Below are 21,567 nucleotides of genomic sequence, written 5' to 3'. Positions count from 1 at the left end.
CCACAGAAAGAGTCTGCTCCTTCTTAAAGGATACTGGAAAAAAATTCTTCCTGCTCATTATTCTAATAAGAGAAAAGGGGAAAGACGACACCAAGCCCCACCACAGTGTATCCCACCCCAATGGGCCATGGACACGGCACAGCCGAGTATGTCCCCGGCTTCCCTGGCAGCAACACAGGAGTTGTTCAACAGCCAAAATGAATAAGCGATACGGCACTGACGGGCACTGCACGGACGGCTCAGCAAAGGACTTAATTTGCAGCCAAGCACAAAATCAAAGACTCTGTCAGCTGAGGAACTGAGCGCCTGGATAACCACCTTGTGCTACCTGGGAAAGCACTGTCAGGTAAATTTCCAGAGAAAGTAATTAAGGAATCCCCATTGTCTAACTTCAGCAGCAAAATTTGAAACTCTGGAATTTGATGCTCGCCAGGGATCTGGTGTCTCCTCCCAGCTTGATCCTTCATCACAATGAACAGTAGAAGTTTATGAAGAGATCGGCTGGTGCGTCTCCCCCTCGCTCTGCCGAAGACGCTCTCCAGCGCCGTGCGCGCTCCCGCAGGCATTGTCTTGACGGGGAAGCAGTAGGCAGCAAATGAGATCGCCGCTTGTGGGACGGGGGTGAGATTAATATACAAATATATAGCCCTCTCTGAGGTCTGGCAGGCACCAATTAATATTTATCAAGTGCCCACAGCTAGCACGATACTGCGTATCAACATGGAGAACATAGAGTCCGCGGCGTCGGGGAGTCTACCCTCTGACTCAAAAGCTACAAGCAGATAGATGCTCCGTGTGCTCGGAGGCCCCTGCTCGGATCGGGAGTTTGGGTTAATATTTACAGCCAGTGGCCTCCTCTTTCTGAGACGATGAGGAGTTCTCAAGCAGGCATCATCATCACTGCGGCCTCCATGGGGTGAGCGCCCAAGCCTCTGGGGCCCACCCCACTCACAAAGGTTCTCCATCAACACATCTCCTTCCCTAACCCCCTCCTTAGCTCTTCCTTGAGTTTAAAATAAGAGAAGTCCATTAAAGTAAAAGAAGTCCTGCTGTCCATTGGAGCTTCGAGTCCAGCGTGACCCTCCATACCCTGATATTTCTAAGTGGGGTGAGCGGGCGAAGCATCCCGCTGGAACCGCCCACTGCCCCCTCGCGGGCTGAGCCCCTCCAGCCGAAAGCCTCTGGGCCACCTCCCAGAAGAATAATGCCAGCCGGTGCCCATCATCTGGGCTCTGAAAAGGAAAGGGGAGACCTTCCCCCACCCCTTCCTGGCAGCTCCGCTTGTCACAGTGCTTTTGCTGACAACCCCATTGAAAACAGCCCTCGCTGCCTCGCTGTGAAGCCTCCTCCTGTCTCCCATTCACTCCTTCCTCAGACGGTTTTTGAAAGCCGAAAAGTCTGGAAAAACACACACTCCCCCCAGCCCAGCCCCCGGGCCCATCACCGAGGGAGAAGGGGCCGCAGCTTGGGTGAGCAGGCCTGCCGAGCGTCCTCACCCGGCCCCATGGTGCACCGCCTCCAATTAAATCAAAATGGTTTGTTTTTAATGGTCTTTTACACTGACAAGTGGGCGATCATTTTGGGCCCACGAGCTGTCAGGGAACTGAGGCAAATCCTCCGTTGATAATGCCCAATGCTTCCAATTAGGAGCTGAGGCCGCTCCTGGCGCACTAACGATTCCCCAGCCGCCCCCCAGGCCCCTTTGGCGCTGGCTGTTTCTTCTTCCTTCTCCACTGCAAATTACTGACACAAAACGGAAGGCCCCGCGTCTCCTCCGCCACGCCAGGCCCGGGCCCTGTTGGGCTTAATGAGCCGATGGAAGTTTCGTGGCTCCGGCGCTAAATTCTTTTCTTGTTTGACAGCTGCTCGGCTAAGGCGAGTGTTGACCTTATAAAAGATTTAGTGTTTCTCATTATTTTCTGTCAAGCTTCACAAGTGATGGCTGTGCGGTTATCATTTGCATCCTGGGGTGCGTGTGCGTGTGTGTGCGTGTGTGTGTGTGTGCGTGTGTGTGTATGTGTGTGTGTTGGACGGGGCTCTGAAGTGGAGACGGGGAAACGGGAAGGGGTCTTTCTCTCCCTTAGTTGCATTTGGGTCCCACACACCAGCTACTGGCTTGACATCCTTCTCGGGCTGAGGTGTTTCAAAGAGAACGCAGGATGCAAAGCAGGGAGGACGGATGGTTCGACGGCTTCGGGGCCTCCCAGGTGGAGCTCTGGTGGAGGCGCCTCGAGGCTGGTGGACTCCCAGAACCTGGGGGCGACAGCCCAGCCAGGGCCGGACGTGCTGGGCAAAAGGATGGGCTAAGGTAGACGTGGTCCTGAGGACGGTTTTAGGGCTACACTCAAGACCTCATCACAGGGAACTCACTCTTTTCTTACAGGCCCCATTGAAAGCCATCACCAGCAAGGTTTTTCTCTCCGCCCTGCATCCTAAATGAGGATTTAATGTTTTTAAAAAAGCAGAACCGATTTTTTCTAAGTGGCACGTATTATCGTCCCCTGTGGGGTGACTATGGGAGCGTGTGTTAGTCTTTATTCGGCTCCTGCACCCACGCCAAATGGGGGCCGCTCTATAAATAACAAGACTCCAGGGAGTCCACGCTGGCTGCTCCAACTCCCCTCTTTCAATCCCTGTGTTCTCCCCTCACTCTAACCTACCCACTGGTCTTCCCAGGTGAGGGTGCCCCGAGGTTGCCTGAAGAGGGAGAGAGACAGTTAAGGGCAGGTGAACCCATGGATGTCTTCTCCCAGGGGTTCTGAGCCTTTGTTCCTCCTTGTTACCGTGGGAGACTCTGTTCTGATCTTCTTAGAGCAAATACGGGGCACCCTCTCCCTTCCACGCCCATGGCAGACCTTGCTAATCAATCACCGCACACTTTTTCATGAGCCTAGATTCAGCCTGAGAATATTTTATGACAGAACATGGGCATCAGCCACCATCACGGGAAGGGCAGCCTACTTGCCATCCCTGCCTTAGACGGGCCATTTAAATAAACTGCTAAGGATCCTAAAAGTCCTTGCCTTTTTATGCTACATCAAGATGATTTTTATGTAAAAGGAAATAAAATATAATCCACCAAAGGAAAATAGATACATTGGACTTCATCAAAATGAAAACCTTCGGTGCTTCAAATGATGCTATCAAGAAAGTGAAAAGACAACCCCCAGAAGAGGAGAAAATGTTTGCAAATCAGATATCCCATAAGGGACTTGCATCTATGAATATAAATATTACTCTTACAACTCAGTAATGAAAAGGTAACCCACATTTTTAAGTGGTCAAAGGACATGAATAGATATTTCTCCAAAGAAGATGGACACAAATCATCAATACACACATGGAAGATGCCCAAAGTCATCAGTCATTAGGGGGATGAAAATCAAAACCTCAGTGAGATACGGCTTCGTACCCAAGAACTAGGATGGCTGTAATAAAAAAAAGACAATAACAAGTGTTTGCAAGGACACAGAAATCAGAACACTAATACATTGCTGGTGAGAATTAAAAAATTGTGCAGCCACTTTGGAAAACACTGTGACAGTTCCCCAAAAGGCTAAACCCAGAGTTTCCATGTGACCCAGCGATTCTGCTCTCAGGTGTATACTCAAGAGAAATGAAAACACACATCCATGCAAAAACCTGTACACGAATGTCCCTAGCATCGTTATTCATAATAGCCAAAAAGGGGAAATAACCCAAGTGTCCATCAACTGATGAATGGATAAACAAAATGCGGTAGACCGTACAGTAGAATATTACTTAGCAATAAAAAGGAATTAAATAGTGAAACACGCTACAACATGGATGGACCTTGAGGATGTGTTATGTTGAGTGAAAGAAGTCAGTCACCGAAGACCATGCACTGTATGATTTCATCATTAGGAAATGTCCGGAACAGGCAAATCCATAGAGATAAAAAGTAGAATAGTTGTTGCCAGGGGCCAGGAGGAGGGAAATGGGGAGTGATTCCAAAGGGTACCAGGTTTCTTTGGGGGATTATGAAAATCTTCTAAACTTAGATTATGCGGGTGTTTACACAACCCTATGAATATATTAAAAATCATTGATTTTTGCACTTGATTTTTTGGAAGAAAAATTTTTTCTTTTTCCTTTTTTTAAATTTTAACTTAATTTTTATTTTATATTGGCGTATACTTGATTTACAATGTTCTGTTAGTTTCGGATGTACAGCAAAGATTTATAGACTTTAAAAGGGTAAATTTTATCTCAGCAGAGCTGTTTAAAAAAAAAAAAAACTTGAAAAAAAAAATAGCCCACCTGAGTCAGACGAGTACTCATCGCCCAGATTCTGTCTTTGGAGCCTTGAACAGGGGGATAATTGGCACCAAGAAATAGCCTCAGATGGTGAGGGAGGGTCTTGTGTGTCCCCAGCCTCCCCAGTGAGCTGTTATGACTCTCACTTACCTGCAGCCTATTAAACGTAGACACTGAAGAAGCAGAGGTGGGCACCAACCTGGAGTTTTTTGGAAAATTCAAACACCCCACCTTGGTATTACCCTATTATTTATCTACCAGCATCTGGCAAGCAGGTTCACTGTTCAATTTTGATCTCAACTGCTGCTGACTAGCCTTAGCTAATCCTTGGGAATGATCTAGAGATACTGTTTGGCTTCTAGAAATAGCAAAACGATTCTTATGTTCAAAGACACGCATGACTCTCTTTTCTTCTGCCGCAGTAAGCCTCAAGAACTCCACAGTCAGTGGAGCAGAAACCTGGTTCCCAGGTCTGGCTTTGCCGCTTGGTAGCTGGGTCTCCTTGAGCCAGTGTCTTAACCATCCTGAGAATCAGTTTCCTCTCTTGTCAAGTGAGGGTGGTACCCCCAGCCCTCACCTGGGGGGCCGTCACTCTCCCCCCTTCACCTGACACGGTACCCCGAGGTCCCACGTTAGACCTTGTGGGCAGGCAGGATGTTTGTTTTTCTGAGCCCGGGTTTGGATGTTCTTTGAAAACACAGCATGTGTCAGCAGGGCGGGTCAGGCCCTGTGTCCTTGCTGCGTCTATTTTTGGACCACAGAGAAATTGGAGCCGGTAGCAGAATAACAATTTAGGGGACCAGATGTCTCAGGAGAGACTGCCACCCTCGTTAATTACTTACACGACAGACCTGCTACATCAGAGCCCAGGACCCACCGTGCCCGCCGACATCCTGCATGGATTTGTGTTCTACGGGGCCTCTGACCTCCAGCTGCCCGAGCTTGGCAGAAATTACTGACCTGGGACTGATCCATAATTTTCAAGTACCTCTCATTAGAGGAGACAGCCCCTCAATCTTTTAAAGCAAAATCTCTCCCAGTCACCTGAGCGGTTGTCACTTAAAAAAAAACTAAACTAAAATCTCTATAGCTGTCATTTTTTTTTTTTTTTAGCTCTTTGGAAGATTTTTTTTTTTTTAATCCGGCTATTTTTTCCTCACATCCTACCTTTTTGCCTTCTCGGCCCCCAGACTTGGCACTGGAGGGCTTGGGGTCCAGTGCGGGGACCACGGTGAGGCTCATGAGAGAGGTCTGGATAGCAGCTGGCCCGGCTGCCCCGTCGGGAGGATCGTGGGAAAGCTGCTCAGTTTGTGAACCTGACTGGTGGGTGGGTTCCTCCCGCTGGGGGGCACAGCCAAAGTCACACGTCACTGGTGGTGACACTCCTTTTGGCAGCAAAACTCCGAATTCAAATGGAATCAAACACAAATCTCCAACAAACAGCTCTCGTAAAACAGAGGAACTGTTTCTCAATTGCAGGTGTGTGGGGGGAGAGACCTCTGGCCCTGTGTCACTTCTCCAAAACGCAGTTTGAAAATCACCTCTTGTGTCTTCATCTTAAAAAGACAAAAAGGCGATACTCCCTTACAGATAAAACCCAAGCACCCTCTGCTTCCCTGTTGTCACCCCCTCCCTCCCAGAGGCAATGCCAGGCATGACTTCCGGGCACGTTCTTTCCTCCCATTTTCTTTCCGTTTAACTAGGTTCATGCACAGGCTTGCACAACACAGGGGATCGTTTTGTATGTTTTACGTTTTTCACGTCAATGGCATCATATGTTCCATCTGTAAATGAAATTTTCCCATGCAACATTGTGTTTTCGGCTCAGCTGGGCCTGGAGCAGCCCTGTTCAACAGAACTTTCTGTGACGATGGGCGTGTTCTGCAGCTGCCCTGCTCAACGCAGTAGCCCACGTGGGCACACGGGCTTATGAAGCCCCTGGAACGCGGTTTGCGTGACAGAGCGACTGAATTGTTCATTTTCGTCGGACAGGCCCTCTCTAGAGCGGTCATGTTAACGGAGGCCGATTATTCCACTGCATGAATTCACCACCTTCGTATATCCAGTCCCCACTGATGGGCGTGTGGTCGTTTCCAGGATTTTGTGTCATGTTATAACGAGGATTCTTGTACACATCGCTTGGTGGACCTTTTTGAAGGTCTCTCCAGGGTATGTACCTAAACATGGACTCGTGGGTTCATAGGCTGCAGCCTTTCTAGCTAAAGCCAAATCTCTCTCCAAGTGGTTGTACCAATGAGCACCGTCACTAACAGTGTATGAAAGTTCCCATTTCTACTGTCGGACTTATGACTATTATTACCAATCTGACGGGCGAGAAACGGTATTTCTTGCTTTGTTCCCTGATCACATACTTTAGGCTGAGCCCCTTTCCCCGTGTTTGCTGGCCTTCAGATTTCCCCTCCGTGAGCTGCCCTGTTCATCCCTTCTGCCTGTTTGTTTTTGGTCGCCGTGGGACTGCAGCACCCCTTTCACCCTCACCTCATCCCCACCTTATCCTTCAAGTCTCTGCTTCTATGTTATTTCCTCGGGAAGTCTCCTCTGGCCCCAAAGTCTGAGTTTTTAATTCTCTGTATTATAAGCTCTTACAGAATCTGGTGCTTCTTTTAATAGTCAGCACAACTGGACTTCCCTGGCGGTCTAGTGGTTAAGACTCAGTGCTTCCACTGCAGGGGGTGAGGGTTCAATCCCCGGTCGGGGAACTAAGATCCCACACCGCCAAAGAAATAAATAAATAGTTAGCACAACTACAAGCGAATAATTAGTTGTGCGATCATACTTTTATTACTAGTTTCCTGGCTCTCTGACAGTAGAGGCTTTCTAAATTCTCCCTGAATCATGGTACCTAGTGTAGAGTCTGGTACACAGTGGGTACTCAGTAAGTATTCAATAAGTGAAATAATGAGCACATAGATGAAAGGGCAAGGGTCACACCTTATCCCCTAACCCAGATCACATGGGCACCTTCTCTATAGCGGCACCAGTTTATTCCACGCAGCGATTTTCTGTCAAAAGTGGATCAGACTTCTCAAACAAGCATAAAAACTGAACAAATACCAAAAGGTCTGATTCACGCAGATCACTTTGGCACCAAAGAAATTAAATTAGAAATCGGTCACAAACGTAACTAACAAAATTGCCTGGAAATTTAAAACCATATTTATAAATAACTTCAGGACCAAAGAAGAAATCCAAACAGAAATTTGATAGAGATTAGATGAAAAGAGAACCGAACAAAAATAAAGGTAACTCAAAGCTTGTGAGATGAGATAAAATGTAGAGGGAAACACAGTTGCCAATGCTATGTTGTATAAATGTTAATACTAGAAAAAAAGAAGAAAGATTAAAAGGTAATTATAGCTAAGCAGACAACTCTAGATGCTAGAAAAAGAACAACAGAGAAACTTCAAAGAAGGAAACCAGGAAGTCAAGAGCAAAATTAATGAAATGTCAAAGGCACCATTAAGGGCATCAATCAGATGAAAAGTTGGCTCGTTTTAAGTAGATCAGAAAAGCACAGATGCTTTCAGATGAATTGGGAACTGGGATCCAGGAACCTAGATCCCCTGGGGCGGCGTGGGGCCCACAGTGGGCAGGGCGTGGACCTCAGGAAAAGGCGATGCTAGCTAGTGTCAGCTCTGCCCGGGACCACGGAGACCCTGGGAGAATCGCTTCCCACCTTTGGGTCTTGGGTTTTCCATCTGTATCATGGGAGAGTTGGATTCAGTGATCTCCGAGGTCTCTTCCAACCCCAGGTTTCTGGGAATCTTCGTTTATTCCAGTCTGGCTGCAGAGAGGCAAAGGGTGTTATCCAGGGAGGGGATTACCATCTTAGGACGAGTGCTGGATGCAAATCTTTTTTAAGGTGTGCCAGTCGCCCACCTCCTCTCGTTCCTCATCTTTGTCCCCCAGTCACACTGACTGGCTTTCATTCCCTCCCATTTGCCCAAATTTGCTCAGGGTTTGGGCTGTTCCCTCCCATCTAGGACACTTTTGCCTTCCTCTTCCCCTGGAGAGCTCTCCCATCCTCTCCAGAAAGAACTTCCTGCGCCCCGGATGGAGTTAGAATTCCCCAGTCCACAGTCCTATTAAATTACCATTCAACAATTACATGTCTAATGTGTTCAGCGGCCACCTCCCAGGCCATCTTGCAGGGCCCGTGTGGGTCTGCCTTATTCACCAGCGTATCCCCAGGGTGTACTGTGCAGTGCGGGCACCCAGTCTGCACTTCGCCACCCCTCCCGTCCTGCTCCCAGGGCTGCTGGTGGGCCGGTGGCGCTCACCTCTTATTTACCTGCACTGACCTAAGAGCGACTCAGCTCCATTCAGCAGAGCTGTCTCCTGCCAAAGCCGTTACAATTTCTTAGCTCCAGGCGGAGACAGACTGCAGATGGCTTAATTTAGAAGCATCTCAGAAGGAATTCTTTGCTCCACAGCTCTTCATCCTTTGACTCCGGGGGTCCACAGGGTCGTGACCACAAGCGCTTGAGGCCTGACTTGTAATTAGGACCCTCATCTCTGGCTGAGCCGCTATTTTAGGAGGAGAGAGCGTGCGTGCGTGCGTGTGTGCGTGCGTGCATGCGTGCGTGCAGGATGGGAGCCACACCGTTCCCAGCAGTGCCTCTCACTGCCTCATTTCCTGAGCATTTATTAAGAGAGTGGAGATTATCGGTAAAGATCTGGGGCCAGGAGTCCCACGGCTCTGGGTCTCTGAGACCTGGGGCAAGTGACTTAACCTTTTGGGGCCCCTGTTTCCCCATCTGTAAAATGGAGACAACGTCTGGATACTCTGCGGCTTGTGTGAAATAAGTGCACTGCACCTGACAAACGGCAGGTCTGTTACTGTAACAGCCTGAGGGTCCCAGTCGCCAGCCTCCGGAACAAATGCGGCAGAAGGGCGCCTGCTTCTTGGCATTCTGAAAGCTGGAACGCCCCTCTCCGTGGACTCCCATGTTCTGCTTGGGGCTCTGCGGATTTCATGGGTACAGAATAGGGCCCCTTTCCCTTCTCTTTCTAAAGGACAATCTCATGAGGGCAGGGGGTAGGCTCTTGCTTGAGTTAGCTCTCAGGAGAGTCGACCAGCCCCAGCAGCTAAGCATCCCCGTCGGTTTTCACCTCCAGATTCACACACGACCCCTCTTCTCCTTCTGCTGACACCACTTCCCCTGCCGTACCTCCCTTCCACCTCCCTCATCCCAATCCTTCCAGGCCCACCTGGCCTGAGAAGCCTTCCTTGACCACCCGAGGCCAGGTGAGTTCTGCCCTCCTCCTTCCTTCACTGTCTCATTCATTCATTCACTCGTTTGTTCACTCTTCCAACTTTGTTTCAACACTTCCTGAATGCCAGGCCCCATGTCAGGCACTGGCTGTCCTCAGGGAACAGGGCAGGTGCAGACCCCACCTCTTAGGGCTCTGGGGCTGGACACTCACCTAAGCTCCCCTGGATCCACCCCCGGGATGACTTAACTCCGCAAGAGTCCAGCAGGAATGGGACTCCAGCGACATCGGAGACCACATACGACACGCTGGCCTCCCGCACGTCAGCCCAGCGCTGCTGAGAACACAGTAGGTGTCAGAATGTGTGTGGTCAGTCACTGGGGTGAACCTCCTATGCCCAAAACACCCCTTTGGAAAACCAGGGGAAAATGGAGCTGGGAATATGCCAAAGTACAAAGGGTGCGGCTCTTCCCCATCCCTGGCACACAGGTGCTTAATAAATACTTTTTCAGATGGATGGATGGATGAATATTTCTTCCTTGACAAAGTTTCTAAGTAATGGGAGATTGCAGAAAAGGAAATATTTCCTAGGGTTCTCTTTTATTTGTGTGCTGGTTTTAACCTGATTACCTCTAAGCTGAGCAGCCCTACGGCCTGGGTCCTCCACCTCCTCAGGAGATGAGAGTGAGTTCTGAGCCTGCGGCCACCAGCACCACCCACCGTCAGCACCAAATCAACACCACCCACCGTCAGCACCACCCAGCATTCCTGCGTGCTGAACTACTCAGGGAATGGCTTGAGGGCTGCATTTGTTTCCCAAGGCTGCCCTAACAAACTACCAAACACATAGTGGTTTAAAGAATAGAAATTTATTCTCCAACAGCTCTGGAGGCCAGAACTCCAAAATCCAGGTGTCAGCAGGGGCACACTGCCGCTGAAGGTTCTAGGGGAGAAAATCCAGGTGTCAGCAGGGGCACACTGCCGCTGAAGGTTCTAGGGGAGAAGGCTTTCTTGCCTTTTCCAGCTACTGGTGGCTCCTGGCGTCCCCAAGCTCTGGCTGCGTCACTCCAACCTACGGCTCTGTCGTCAGGTGGACTTCTCCTCTGTCTGTGTCTTCTGTCTCTTACAAGGATGCTTGTCATTGGATGTAGAGCCCACCTGAATATTTGGGCTGTTCTCATTACAAGACCCTTAATTACATCTACAGAGACCCTTTTTACAAACAAGGTCACATTCACAGGTTCCGGGGTTAGAATGTGGATGTAGCTTTTGGGGGGAGGTCACCATTCAACCCTTTACCAGAGCCACAGAGGGACGTGTAGAGTTGCAGAGATGTGGTCTTGCAGAGCTGTGCTTCCCTGTTAAGAACGACTGGTGGCCGGGCCCTAGGGACAGAACTATTGCCACTCTGAATGCTACAGATGACCATGGAGGTCTAAGAGGCCCAGGTGGCTGGGCATCTAAATCAGCCGGGGTACCCAGGAGGCCTCACCGAGCATCTCTATCTGCCTTCCGGGAAGCACGGGTGTCAGGAAAATCATGTCACTGTGTAAAAATTCCCACCCCTTGCTGGAGGGGATACAAGATGTACCTTGGAAAAGGCCTCTTGTTTATGGCTGCTTTCCTCCTGCACAGTGTATTGGAACTTCTCTCTTCTCAATAACTTCTGTGAGGCCACTTGGCAATTTTTCTGCAACTGGAGATTGAGCTGAGAACAAGATCGTGGTATGATTGATTGAAATGAGCTGACACCAGGCATGGAGCCTGGGTCTGGGTGGGGCTTCGGTGACTGTAGGAAGGGCCTTCCCGGGTGGACTCGGAGTTTTGGGCTTGGCCTCAGGCCCTGCCCCGGTGACAAGAGCCCCAGATGATCCTGACGTATATCCCAGAAACCCGAAACCTGAGGCCGGAGCTGGGATGGCTCCCAGAAATGCCGCCACACTTGCAAAGCGTCCATGAATCTCTTGTGCTCTTTGTACGTTAGGACTTGTGGGTACTTATTTTCCCAGAGGAGAGGGTCCTGGCTTTCTGCAGGGTCTCCAGGGTCTCCACAGCCCCCAGAGAGTGAAGGATGCAGTTTTATGTCCTGGAATAACTAACCCAATCTACTTATCACCATTTGATTTTTTTTATGGGTTTCTCATAAGCATTTGCAGCCCCCAACCCCCTTTTCACCCCATGAGTGAGGTTCAGGGAGTCCCCCCACTCCCCTGACACAGCCTGAGTGGCAGCTAAGGCAGAATATTCCAGAAGGAGTCTAGAACTTAGTGCCCAGGAGTTAGTGAGTGGGGAGTGGGTGCTAAGGCAGATTTTCTCTGCCACTGATTCCCTCTGGGGCCAACCCTGGACCAAACTCTGCTCCGGGCCTCAGTTTCCTCACCTGTAAAATGAACATGGTCAGGTCGGATTCTGTTGTGCCCTCCTGTGGCCTGATGTGCCTGCTCTCCCCTGATGGCAAGCATGGCCCCCTGGACCTGGGGTCTGGGTCTCACTGACCCTAAGCCGTGGCCCAGACCTTGGACTGTGGGGGGGGGTCTGATGGGGTCTGGAGGAAGGCAGCAGATGCAGGACCCAGGAGGCCACGTCAGCTCTGCGTTTTCTGCTGTCAGGAAACCACTTTGGGCCACAAGCTCTGGTTAAGGGTCATGACCTCCCCCCAGGCCCCTGTGCTCCTCCCATGGGGGCCAGAGTGTGGGAGGCCGAGCACAGAGACGTTCCCTACAAGTTTTCCCTCTACTTCCTTTTAATACCTTATCCTCTCCCAGTTTTTCTTTTCTCTCACCTTTCATCACGGGAAGGCTGCCTGCAGCTCTGTGGTCTCAGCTAACCCCGTCCCCCCTGGTGGTGAGGGCACCCCCGGCCTGGTCCTGCACCAGAGTCTGTGGCCATCCTGGCCATGGGTCCTGCCGTATCTTGAAGCAGAGCCTTCAGCTGCTCCTGTGGACCCTCATCTGGGCCACCATGTCGCCTTGTGGACTTGAGCTGCGGGGCGCCCCAAGGCCAGCACGCACGTGGCCCCCTTAGCCTGGGAAAGCCCTGCTCATCCTACGAGCCTCCCCTTGTTCCCCAGAGAGGCCCCTGACTCCAGGGAGGGTAAACCCACCTACCTGTGCTACTGACGCCCCCATCACTGCACTGATTCTCATGAAACAGCTGTGTAACCATCGCCCACGTCTGCCCCCCCTCCCCCGGGAAGAGTGAGTCCCTCGCATTCATTGCGGTACCCCAGTGCCTGGCACAGAGCTGTGCTCAGTTAATACGTGTGGCTTCAACGGGCGAGTGAATGAATGAATGAACAGCTGCATAAATAAACAAGCAAGGTTGAACCCTTTCTACGCCGTGCCTCCCTTAGTGATCCTAAAAGAGAAATGCCATTTTACGGGAATTCTCTGGCATTTGGAGGTGGGGTAACCGACCCAGGAGACAGGAGAGGTTTCCACTCACCACCATTTCTTGAGAGGCAAGGGCAGGCCAAAATGCCGACTGCATAAAATTTTAACGACAGAGGCCCCCCACTCCTTGAATCTGGGTCTGGTTCTGGCGCAACTGAGTGCTGGCCCCTGGAGTGCGGGGTGGCCTCAGATGGTCCCGCGGTGACGGAGCGCCAACCGTGCCAGGAAGCCCCCCCTTGGAGAGGGCGGCTTGTTTGGGGTTTTAATGGTGGAGAATCAGCACGTGAAGGATGATGCTGGCTGTGAGGTCCCACTGCACGGGGGACCCCAGTCCCCGGCAGGCGATATTTATCATGTACACGTCGTCCCGGCAACGAGCTGGACAAAAGGACAAACAAGGGCACCGGGCAGCCCTGCTCTCGCACCCCTGTCCCATGTCACCCCTCACTTTACCCCACAGCACCAGGACAGCACTTTCCCTTCACTTCTTTCCCTCTGACGGCGATTTTTATTATTACTCTAAGATGGAAGTAGGGGGCGGGCCAGGGAAGGAACGGGAGCCCCCAGGCCGAGCCCCCGAGCACTCATGCCCACTGACCCGCTCTCCCTCTGTCCACAGGTGGGCGCCTGTCTCGATACCTTCCCCACAGAGGCCCATCGCCAGAGAGCCTTCAAAGCCCACCGGGAAGAGTGTGCCGTGCGCCAGGGAACCCTGCGAATGGGCAACTACACCCACCCCTAAAGCCTTCTTGACACAGTAGAAAATTCCCTGAAGGACTCACCTTTCTTGCCCCAACTAACATAAGACAGTCCCCCATTGTTCTGCAGGCTCTGCCTCGGCCAGGACCTCAGATTCGGGTCTTAGTTTGATCGTTTTTGGTAAGAGCCCCCTCTTTAGAGTTAGCCACAGTCGCTTCCCTTAAGCCCCAGTGACCCTCCACTTAGGGACCGCCCTCCTCCTGCAGGCCCCCCACCCTCTCTTCTCAAGCCCTCACCTGATAAGAGAAACCCAAAATCCAAGGCAGATTTTAGACTCCAGGCTAAGGGGCGATTCTGAGGCTCTGCCCTCAAGTGTTAAGAACAACGCATGTATTTGCTGCAGAAAGTGTGACAGCGCCGTGCTTTGAAAGCCCTCCTTTCATATTCCAAACATGAGTTTTAATGGTTCCTTTTGGGATTCCTGATATCTCTCCAGGGCAATACCATCTCTCTGGGACCTTTGAGGGCAGGAAGAGCCCACGTTCCTTACTCAGAGCGGCCCTCACCTCCTCAGTGCTGGGCCCAGATGGGCTCCTCCACAGGCACTGACCTTGGAAGGTCACCCCGCCCCCTCCCGAAAGAGAGAGACTTCCGGGGCCGAAAGCACCCAGGCTGGGGCACTTTGCACATCAATCTTTCTGCAGGTCCTTTGGCTTCTCCCCACAAATTAGATACTGATCTATTTTAAATTAAAAGTGCTCTTTGTCATCTTCCTCCTGTGCCTTTATTTGAAAGCTAGTAAACCTATGAGCAGTGTGAGAAAAAACCTCAGACTCTTTAAGGGAGATGACCTCCCAGACATCGCGACAGCACCCGTGCAAAGTCCATCGCTGACCTTCAACCCACAGCCCTCCCTAGAATGCCACACTCATTTATCCAGCTGCTCCCCGGATGTCTCCACTCAAGCATCCGGCATTCATCTAATCCAACACAGCCAAGACAAAACTCTGGATTTCTTTCCGCCAAACTTGCTTCTCCCTCCTTTTTTCCCATCTCATGCTTGAGACTACCCAGATGCTGAAGACGAAAACCTTCACGACTCTGTTGCCTTCACGCTCTCATCCAATCCATCAACAAGCCCATCGACGTTACTTCCAAAAATACCCTGATTCATCCCGTCTCTCCGAGCCCTCATCATCTCTCTGGAGACCTGCAGTAGGTTCCTGAACCGCCTTCCTGCTTCTGCCCACAATCTCTTCTCCACAGCTTGTCACCAGCCCACCCCTTCTTGTCATTTAGATCTTCGCTCAAAAGCCAAGTCGCCCACTCAGGGAGTTCCCTGGTGGCCTAGTGGTTAGGATTCCAGGCTTTCACTGCCGTGGCCTGGGTTCAGTCCCTGGTCGGGGAACTGAGACCCCGCAAGCCGTGCGGTGTGGCCGAAAAAGAGAAAGATATGAACGAGTCCCCCACTCAAAGGGCCTTCCCTGGAGTAACCCTCAGTTAAGCCCACACCAGCCTGTGTTATTCTCGGCAAAGCAATGAGCCCCTGCTTGTTGCCTGTCTCCTCTTCTAGAAGGTAAGTGGCGTGGGATCAGGCGTCTAAGGGCCCAGGGCCCAGACCTAAGGGCCTGTGGAATGACCCGCTGCCTGAACGTCTGCTGTGGCTCCTGACCACAGGCTGAGGACCTGGCGGGGACTGTCCATCAGCCTAGGCCGGGAGACACACCGAGTCTGGTGACTACAGATCTGAGCGAGTTTCCTGAGCAGCCTCCCCACTCCCAACGCACACACTCACTGCAGCTCCTCAGAAGCTAATTCCATAAAAATGCCACACACATTACCAACCCCTCAGGAATCTGGTTCAGTGGGGGGCCTTGACAGACCCCACCCCATCCTAAGGGCCTAACATTCCCCTCCCACCCCACGAACCAGACAAGCATCCCTACTGGTCTTTGTTAAAGCCACCCTGCAGCCTTCTGACCCCTGGGGGGAGCGACCCCGGTGAGGGAGCAGGGCCGAGCCTGAGGGGCCTGGCCACTGAGTAGGTAGCCATTCAAGGGCATGAAACCCAGCTCCACTAAGTAATTTCTGTGTGACCCCAAGAAAGTGTCCTAACCACTCTGTGCCTCATCTGTGAAACAGGACCCTGACACACCCAGAGTTTTCATCAAGTGAAATTAGATAATGATTACATTCAAGAATGTGTATAGGGCTTCCTGGTGGCACAGTGGTTGAGAGTCCGTCTGCCAATGCAGGGGACGCAGGTTCGAGCCCTGGTCCGGGAGGATCCCACATGCCGCGGAGCAACTAGGCCCGTGCGCCACAACTACTGGGCCTGCGCTCTAGAGCCCGCGAGCCACAATTACTGGGGCCCGTGTGCCTAGAGCCCGTGCTCTGCAGCAGAAGAAGCCACCGCAATGAAAGGCATGCGCACAGCAACGAGGAGTGGCCCCCACTCGCCACAACTAGAGAGAGCCCGCACAGCAACGAAGACCCAACGCAGCCAAAAAATAAAAAATAATAATAATTAAATACATTTATTTAAAAAAAAGAATGTGTGTAATGTGATTAGCACAGGATCTGGCATGTTTAAGCAATAGATGAATGCGAATTATTATTTTCTTCTTTTTAATAAAGCACACTGCAAAGGGACAGCCGGAACTCTGTGAGGGGTCCAGGGCAGAGGGCAGGATGCTCAAAGCCTTTGTGTCCAGATGCATCGAGAAGGTCAAGACATTTGGAATCGAACCCACTCTTTTGTTCTGAAATCCCCAGTGGGAAGGGCGGGGGGTGACACGTCAGGACACAGAATTTCCCGAAGGACCTGAAGTTAGGCTCTATCCACAGAAGAGTGAGCGATTCTGCTATGGCAACGAGCAAGGTGCCCCCCTGCTCAGTGGTCCCTCCAGGCCTGCTTTTCCAAGGACTGGGCCAAGGGGGAGAATATGGACTTGGCCAGAAAAAGCGCCGGGACATCTCTTTTGTCTATCCGATTGCTTCTTGCCTCAGAAGCAGGCAGACCGCGCGCTGTGGGACTCGAGGGGATTGTGACAGATGCCCTGGGAACACATCTGCACCCTCTCCTGGAGTCTCCCCAGCCTCTGTGTACTCCCGGGCCACGCTGGGGTGGCTCTCAGCAGGTTTCCTCAGCTGCTTGTCCTACAGCGCCACCCTCTGGCAAGTCTGAGTATGAGGCCAAGGAGGTGCCTGGCCCTTCCCTCCCGGCCTCCTTCCCTCCCCCAGCTGGGTCCTTCCCTCCTCATTAATTATTTGTGCCTCCACAAAGCCCCAGGTCCGATTCTGGTCTGATTCCGCCTTCTCGGGTATCCTGTCACATCGGCCAAACGCCTGTCCTGACTCACGCTGACCCTGGCTGGGGGGTCGCCCGGCACAGCTGGAGTCCCTGACTATCCTTCCTGACCCAGGGTAGAGTCCCCAAAGGTTCCAGCCTGCAGGGGCCTTAGGGACCATCTGCTAACCTCCCTGCACCACCATCGTCCCCACTCCACAGATGGAAAAGAGATGTCAGAGGAGGCCTGAGTTCACTCAATAAGCCGGCCCCAGGCTAGTGACTGGTCCACTATGCGTTCCAGAGCCTGTCCCTTCAAACCACTCCTCAATTAAAGATGGGCGGAAATGGGGGGCAGGGCTTAGCTTTCCATCCCAAGTCGTCCTAATCACCTGCCGACAAATGCCACGTGAGCATGGCTGTCGCCAGAGATACGGCCTTGAGCCCCTGTTTTTGTTCATTTCCCTGCTGGTTGGCATTTGGGAACATTCTACCTCCTGGTCGGGTTTCTTGGCCAAACCCCACCAGAGATTTAACCAAACAAAGAGGCCCATGTGTACTGTCCTCACGAACCACAAGGAGGCAGCTGGTCTGGACCCACAGCTGGTCAGCTTGAAATTCTCAGAAGTTCCCTTGGAGGTGGAGGAAGACAGTGCCCGTGTTGCTGCGCACTTGGCAGGAGTGGGGGGGCAAGCGCGGGCCTGGGGTGCTGAGACGGAGCCTTTGCAAACAGGACTCACGAAGCTGGGAGGGGCTTAAGGACATGTCTAGTCCTTCCAGAGAAGAAGAGGGATGCCGTTCCTCAGCAGACAAACTAGGACTAGAGCAGACCTCTTGGCTGGTAGGTCCAGCTTTCTTTTCCTGCCGAACGCCCACTGACTTCAGTCTATTTCCAGTCTCTTTTATCTTTTCTTTCTTTTTTTTTTGGCCACAAGCCGGGATCTTAGTTCCCCGGCCAGAGATTGAAGCCGGGCCACAGCAGTGCAAGCACCGACTCCTAATCACCCAACAACCAGGGAACTCCCAATTTCCAGATTTTTAAACTAGAGCCCAAACCTCATCGGTTCTCCCTTGGCCACACACTCCCACTCTGATATAACCAGATAACTAACAATTTTCTCAGCCAGAAGAAAGGAGAGGGGGTTCTGGAGTCTGACATCATGCAGGACTTTTATCAGGGATGGTAGCAATGAGCGAATGGTGATTGGTGTCTGATCTCTCCTGCTAGGGGGCTTCTAGAAGCCAGAAGAGAAAGCACTGCTCACAGGCCAGAAACCCAAAGCCAGTCCCGGGAGGTCCCTGCATCCAGTTAGAGATGACCTGGCTTTTTGGCTCACTCATCCAAGCTCCCCAACTAGCAATGGTTTAGAACCGCAGATCTGGGGGTCTAGAGCAAGCACACATGCATGACAGCAAGCAGACCAGAAGCTCAGGCGCCAATGTGGGCCTGCGTGACAGTCACACAGGTCTGTGTTTCCAATCAAAAACATTCTCTGGCATTTATCCTTCTTGACCAAAACAGTCTTTCCGCTGCATTCTTTTTACTTGGGAAACCCTTTGATGCTTGAAATCATTAAAAGAAAAAAAAAAAAACCACGAGGTTGGCTTTTTAGACAGGCTCCTAGAACTGAATGAGGGCAAACATAAACTTGAATTCACAAATGGGAACTAATCTCGGAAGGGGAATTTAGGTTGGTGGACGTTGCTGCACTCTGTGAGATCCACGCATGCAGGTCCATCCTGTCATACCCCCCGTGACATCACAGCCTCTAGCCCAGGGAACACTGTGCAGGACAGACTGCCTGTTTACAGGGGAGGAAGGAAGGGAGGGAGGGAGCGAGGGAAGAATAGAGGAAAAGAAAGAATATCTTCTCTTTCTGGTTTCAGGAGCTCCATGGGGTTTTGAGCTAAACCAACAAAAATGACTGAGAACAGCATGACCTTGAAACCCACAAACTGTCCAAATCCTTGTCTGGCCCATCTGTTTGCATTAGCACCCAAGCTTGGCCCGCAACAGCCGAATCCCTTGTCCCCTCCATGTCACAAACCGGTTTTGTAGGAAGGCCCAGAGCAAAGCACAGGGCGGGGTGGGGGGATGGGGACCTGACTTCCTCAGTGGGGGCCCTAACCTGCCAGAGGGAGAGCTCTGCCTGTTGTTCTCCATAGTCGTGATTTGAGATGCATAACTGGTATTCTCCAGGACCCCGGCCACGTGCAGAGTCCTCCCAGTGACCATGTGAAGTGGGCGACATCACCCCCATCTTACAGCCGAAGAACACGTGGCCCAGGAAGCGTCTGCTCAAGGTCACAGAGCAGGGCTGGGACTATGGTGAGGCAGACAAGGCCCTGGCCTAAGGTACAAACCTTCTGACCTTCCCCCAAACTCAGGAACCAAGACAAACAATATTTTAATGTAATATTTTAACATCAAAATTGAAAAATCCGTGATGGACCAAACAGCAACAGGTGCAATAGGGACTTGCATGCCTCACCTCACCTGCCTCACCTTAGCCCCAGCCCTGGATTCTAGGGCCAGGAGTCGACTTCAAGCCTAGCGGATTCTGGAGTCCATACCCTTGGCCACCCCACCCCACCGGCGTTACACTGCCCCGGCCCCAGCTGCTCAGAACCGTGATGACAGCACTCACGCTACAATCCTCCAGGAGCAGAGAAACCTCAGGACCATTCTCGGAAAGCTTTGAGCGCATCTCCTCACGTGGCTCTGCCTGCTAAGCCAGGGAGCAAAACCGGCCCAAAGAAGGCCTTTTCCACGCTCGGGGCAGTGGGGTAAGAAAGTCGCTAAGAACCACCGATCAGCCATTGGCCCAGGCACTGACCCAAAGTCAAACCCAAGCCGAGAACCCCAGGTAGAGCATGAAGGACGTGGATTCTATAGGCAGAGGCCACATCGCAGCCGGCATGGGCCTCTCCTATCCTTGCCTCTCACTACAAACCTCTGATGTTAATGTCTTTGGACCAAAGGGAAAGCTGAGGTCCAGGCAAGAGAGATGAACTGCCCAGAGTGGAAGCGGGGCCAGAGCCCAGGCCTTCTGAGGGTCAGTCCGTGCAGCCGCTTCCCTGCCCTGGAGAAGAGCGAAGCTTCCTCCTTCGTTGCCGTCGCTCTGTGAATGCTTGGCTTGAGCCCTTCTAGGGCTCTGGGTTCATTGAGAGACTGAAGGTTTAAAAGGAATTTCAAAGGACTGGATGGGCAGGGGCTGGCGTCGGAAGCTAGAGAACCCAAGAGAAGTGGGAAGCTGGGGAGGAGGTGTTTGAGCCAACAGGGGTCTGGGTGCTGGTGTCCTGGGAGCCCGGTCCTGGACGTGACCTCATCTCACTCATTCCCTTTCCCTCCCCTGAGTCCTCCAAGCCTCTTCTCTCCCTGGGGGGAGGGGGGTGGGCAAGACCCCTAAGGTAGAGGGCTGGGCTCAGCGGGGACAGAGCGGGAGAGAGGTCTGTCTCCTGCCTTGTCAGTGGAGTTCTCAGAGGTTGAGTAACTTGCCATGGGTCACACCCTGCTTTGTTGAAACTTCTACCCCTCCAGGACCAACCAGACTCCTTTCTCAAAGGGAGGGGTGGGTCACCCACCCAGGATCCCTGGACGCTTAGTAAAAGGCCAATTCCTGGGCACCCTCCCAGCTAAACAAGAGCCCAGGTGAGTACACACACGGACCTCTCAGGCTGTGGACAGGCTGAGGGGCAAGAACCACCCCTGTGATGGAGAAAAGAGAAGGAGGAGGAACAATAGTGGAGTTGGAAACCCCCAAACAGGAATAAAACAATGTTAGCGAGAGAGGTCTGGATCTGAATTCCACATGGAATGAGTGGCACAGCGTGGTTTATATCACAGTAGACTATGATAATTCGATACTAATGATAGCACACTAACAACCTGTTAAATATTCTCGGGCTCTAAGAGGCGCCGAGAAGCCGGCTAGGGCTGCAGGAGGTTGGGGTTCTTGCCTTTTTTTTTTTTTTCCACCGTAGAGGGTTCCCTCCCCAGCCCTTACTCGTCCCCACGCCGCTCCCCGCTCCAGCTCTGATACCCGCGCACTGCCCTGCGCCGCCAGAGGCCTTGTTTTCGCTGGGCCCGGGATCCAAACCCCCGCCTAAGACCCCGAGGCCAGAAAAAGTCCGTGCTTCGACAGATGCAAGTCCGCCCAGGGCCGGGGCGGGCGGCTCGGACCGCCGGCGGGCAGAGCAGGACGAGACCTGCTTGCGGCTTAGCCGATTCCGCGGATCCTGGCCCCGGGGCGTCAGGCTCTCTAACAGGCCCACGATGACAGGCCCGTTGACCCAAGTTGGGGCCTTGGGGTCTGGGGGAGATGAGGTTCTTCCTGAGATGCGGGCGCAGGCCGGGAGCAGGGGTGGGGTGAGAGAGTGGAGAGGGGAGCGGAGTCTCCAGAGGCGACCAGGGCAGAAACGGGGCCCAAGTTGAGGGCTGGCCGGGAAGGGCGAGGGCAGCCCAGGTCCTCGTGATTTACGCTCCCCTCCCCCATCAGCCAAACGAAAATGAACGGACCGGCCGGCTCGGCCCCGCCACGGGAGGCGCCCACTGACTCGGCCGCCGGGCCAGGACGGGGGCCCCTCGGCGCCCGCCCTCCCGCTTCCCCGACAGCTTGCAGCCGAGCCGGGCCCGCCGTCCCCGGGGAGCCGCCCGTCCTCGGCCCCAGCCCG

General features: G+C 52.5%; 1 protein-coding gene across 1 annotated transcript in view; it reads left to right on the top strand.

The window, feature by feature from the left end:
* Positions 1 to 14,252, top strand: part of CFAP77 (cilia and flagella associated protein 77) — a 136,709-nt gene extending 122,457 nt beyond the window's left edge. Inside the window, exon 7 of the mRNA XM_060013273.1 lies at positions 13,525 to 14,252. Coding sequence (XP_059869256.1) covers positions 13,525 to 13,647 — 123 coding nt within the window. The 3' untranslated portion in view covers positions 13,648 to 14,252. The remainder of the gene's footprint in view (positions 1 to 13,524) is intronic.
* The last annotated feature ends 7,315 nt before the right edge of the window (positions 14,253 to 21,567 follow it).

This window comes from Delphinus delphis, chromosome 6 (genome assembly GCF_949987515.2).
Source record: "Delphinus delphis chromosome 6, mDelDel1.2, whole genome shotgun sequence".
NCBI lineage: Eukaryota > Metazoa > Chordata > Mammalia > Artiodactyla > Delphinidae > Delphinus > Delphinus delphis.
This window is presented reverse-complemented; position numbering and strand designations above follow the sequence as displayed.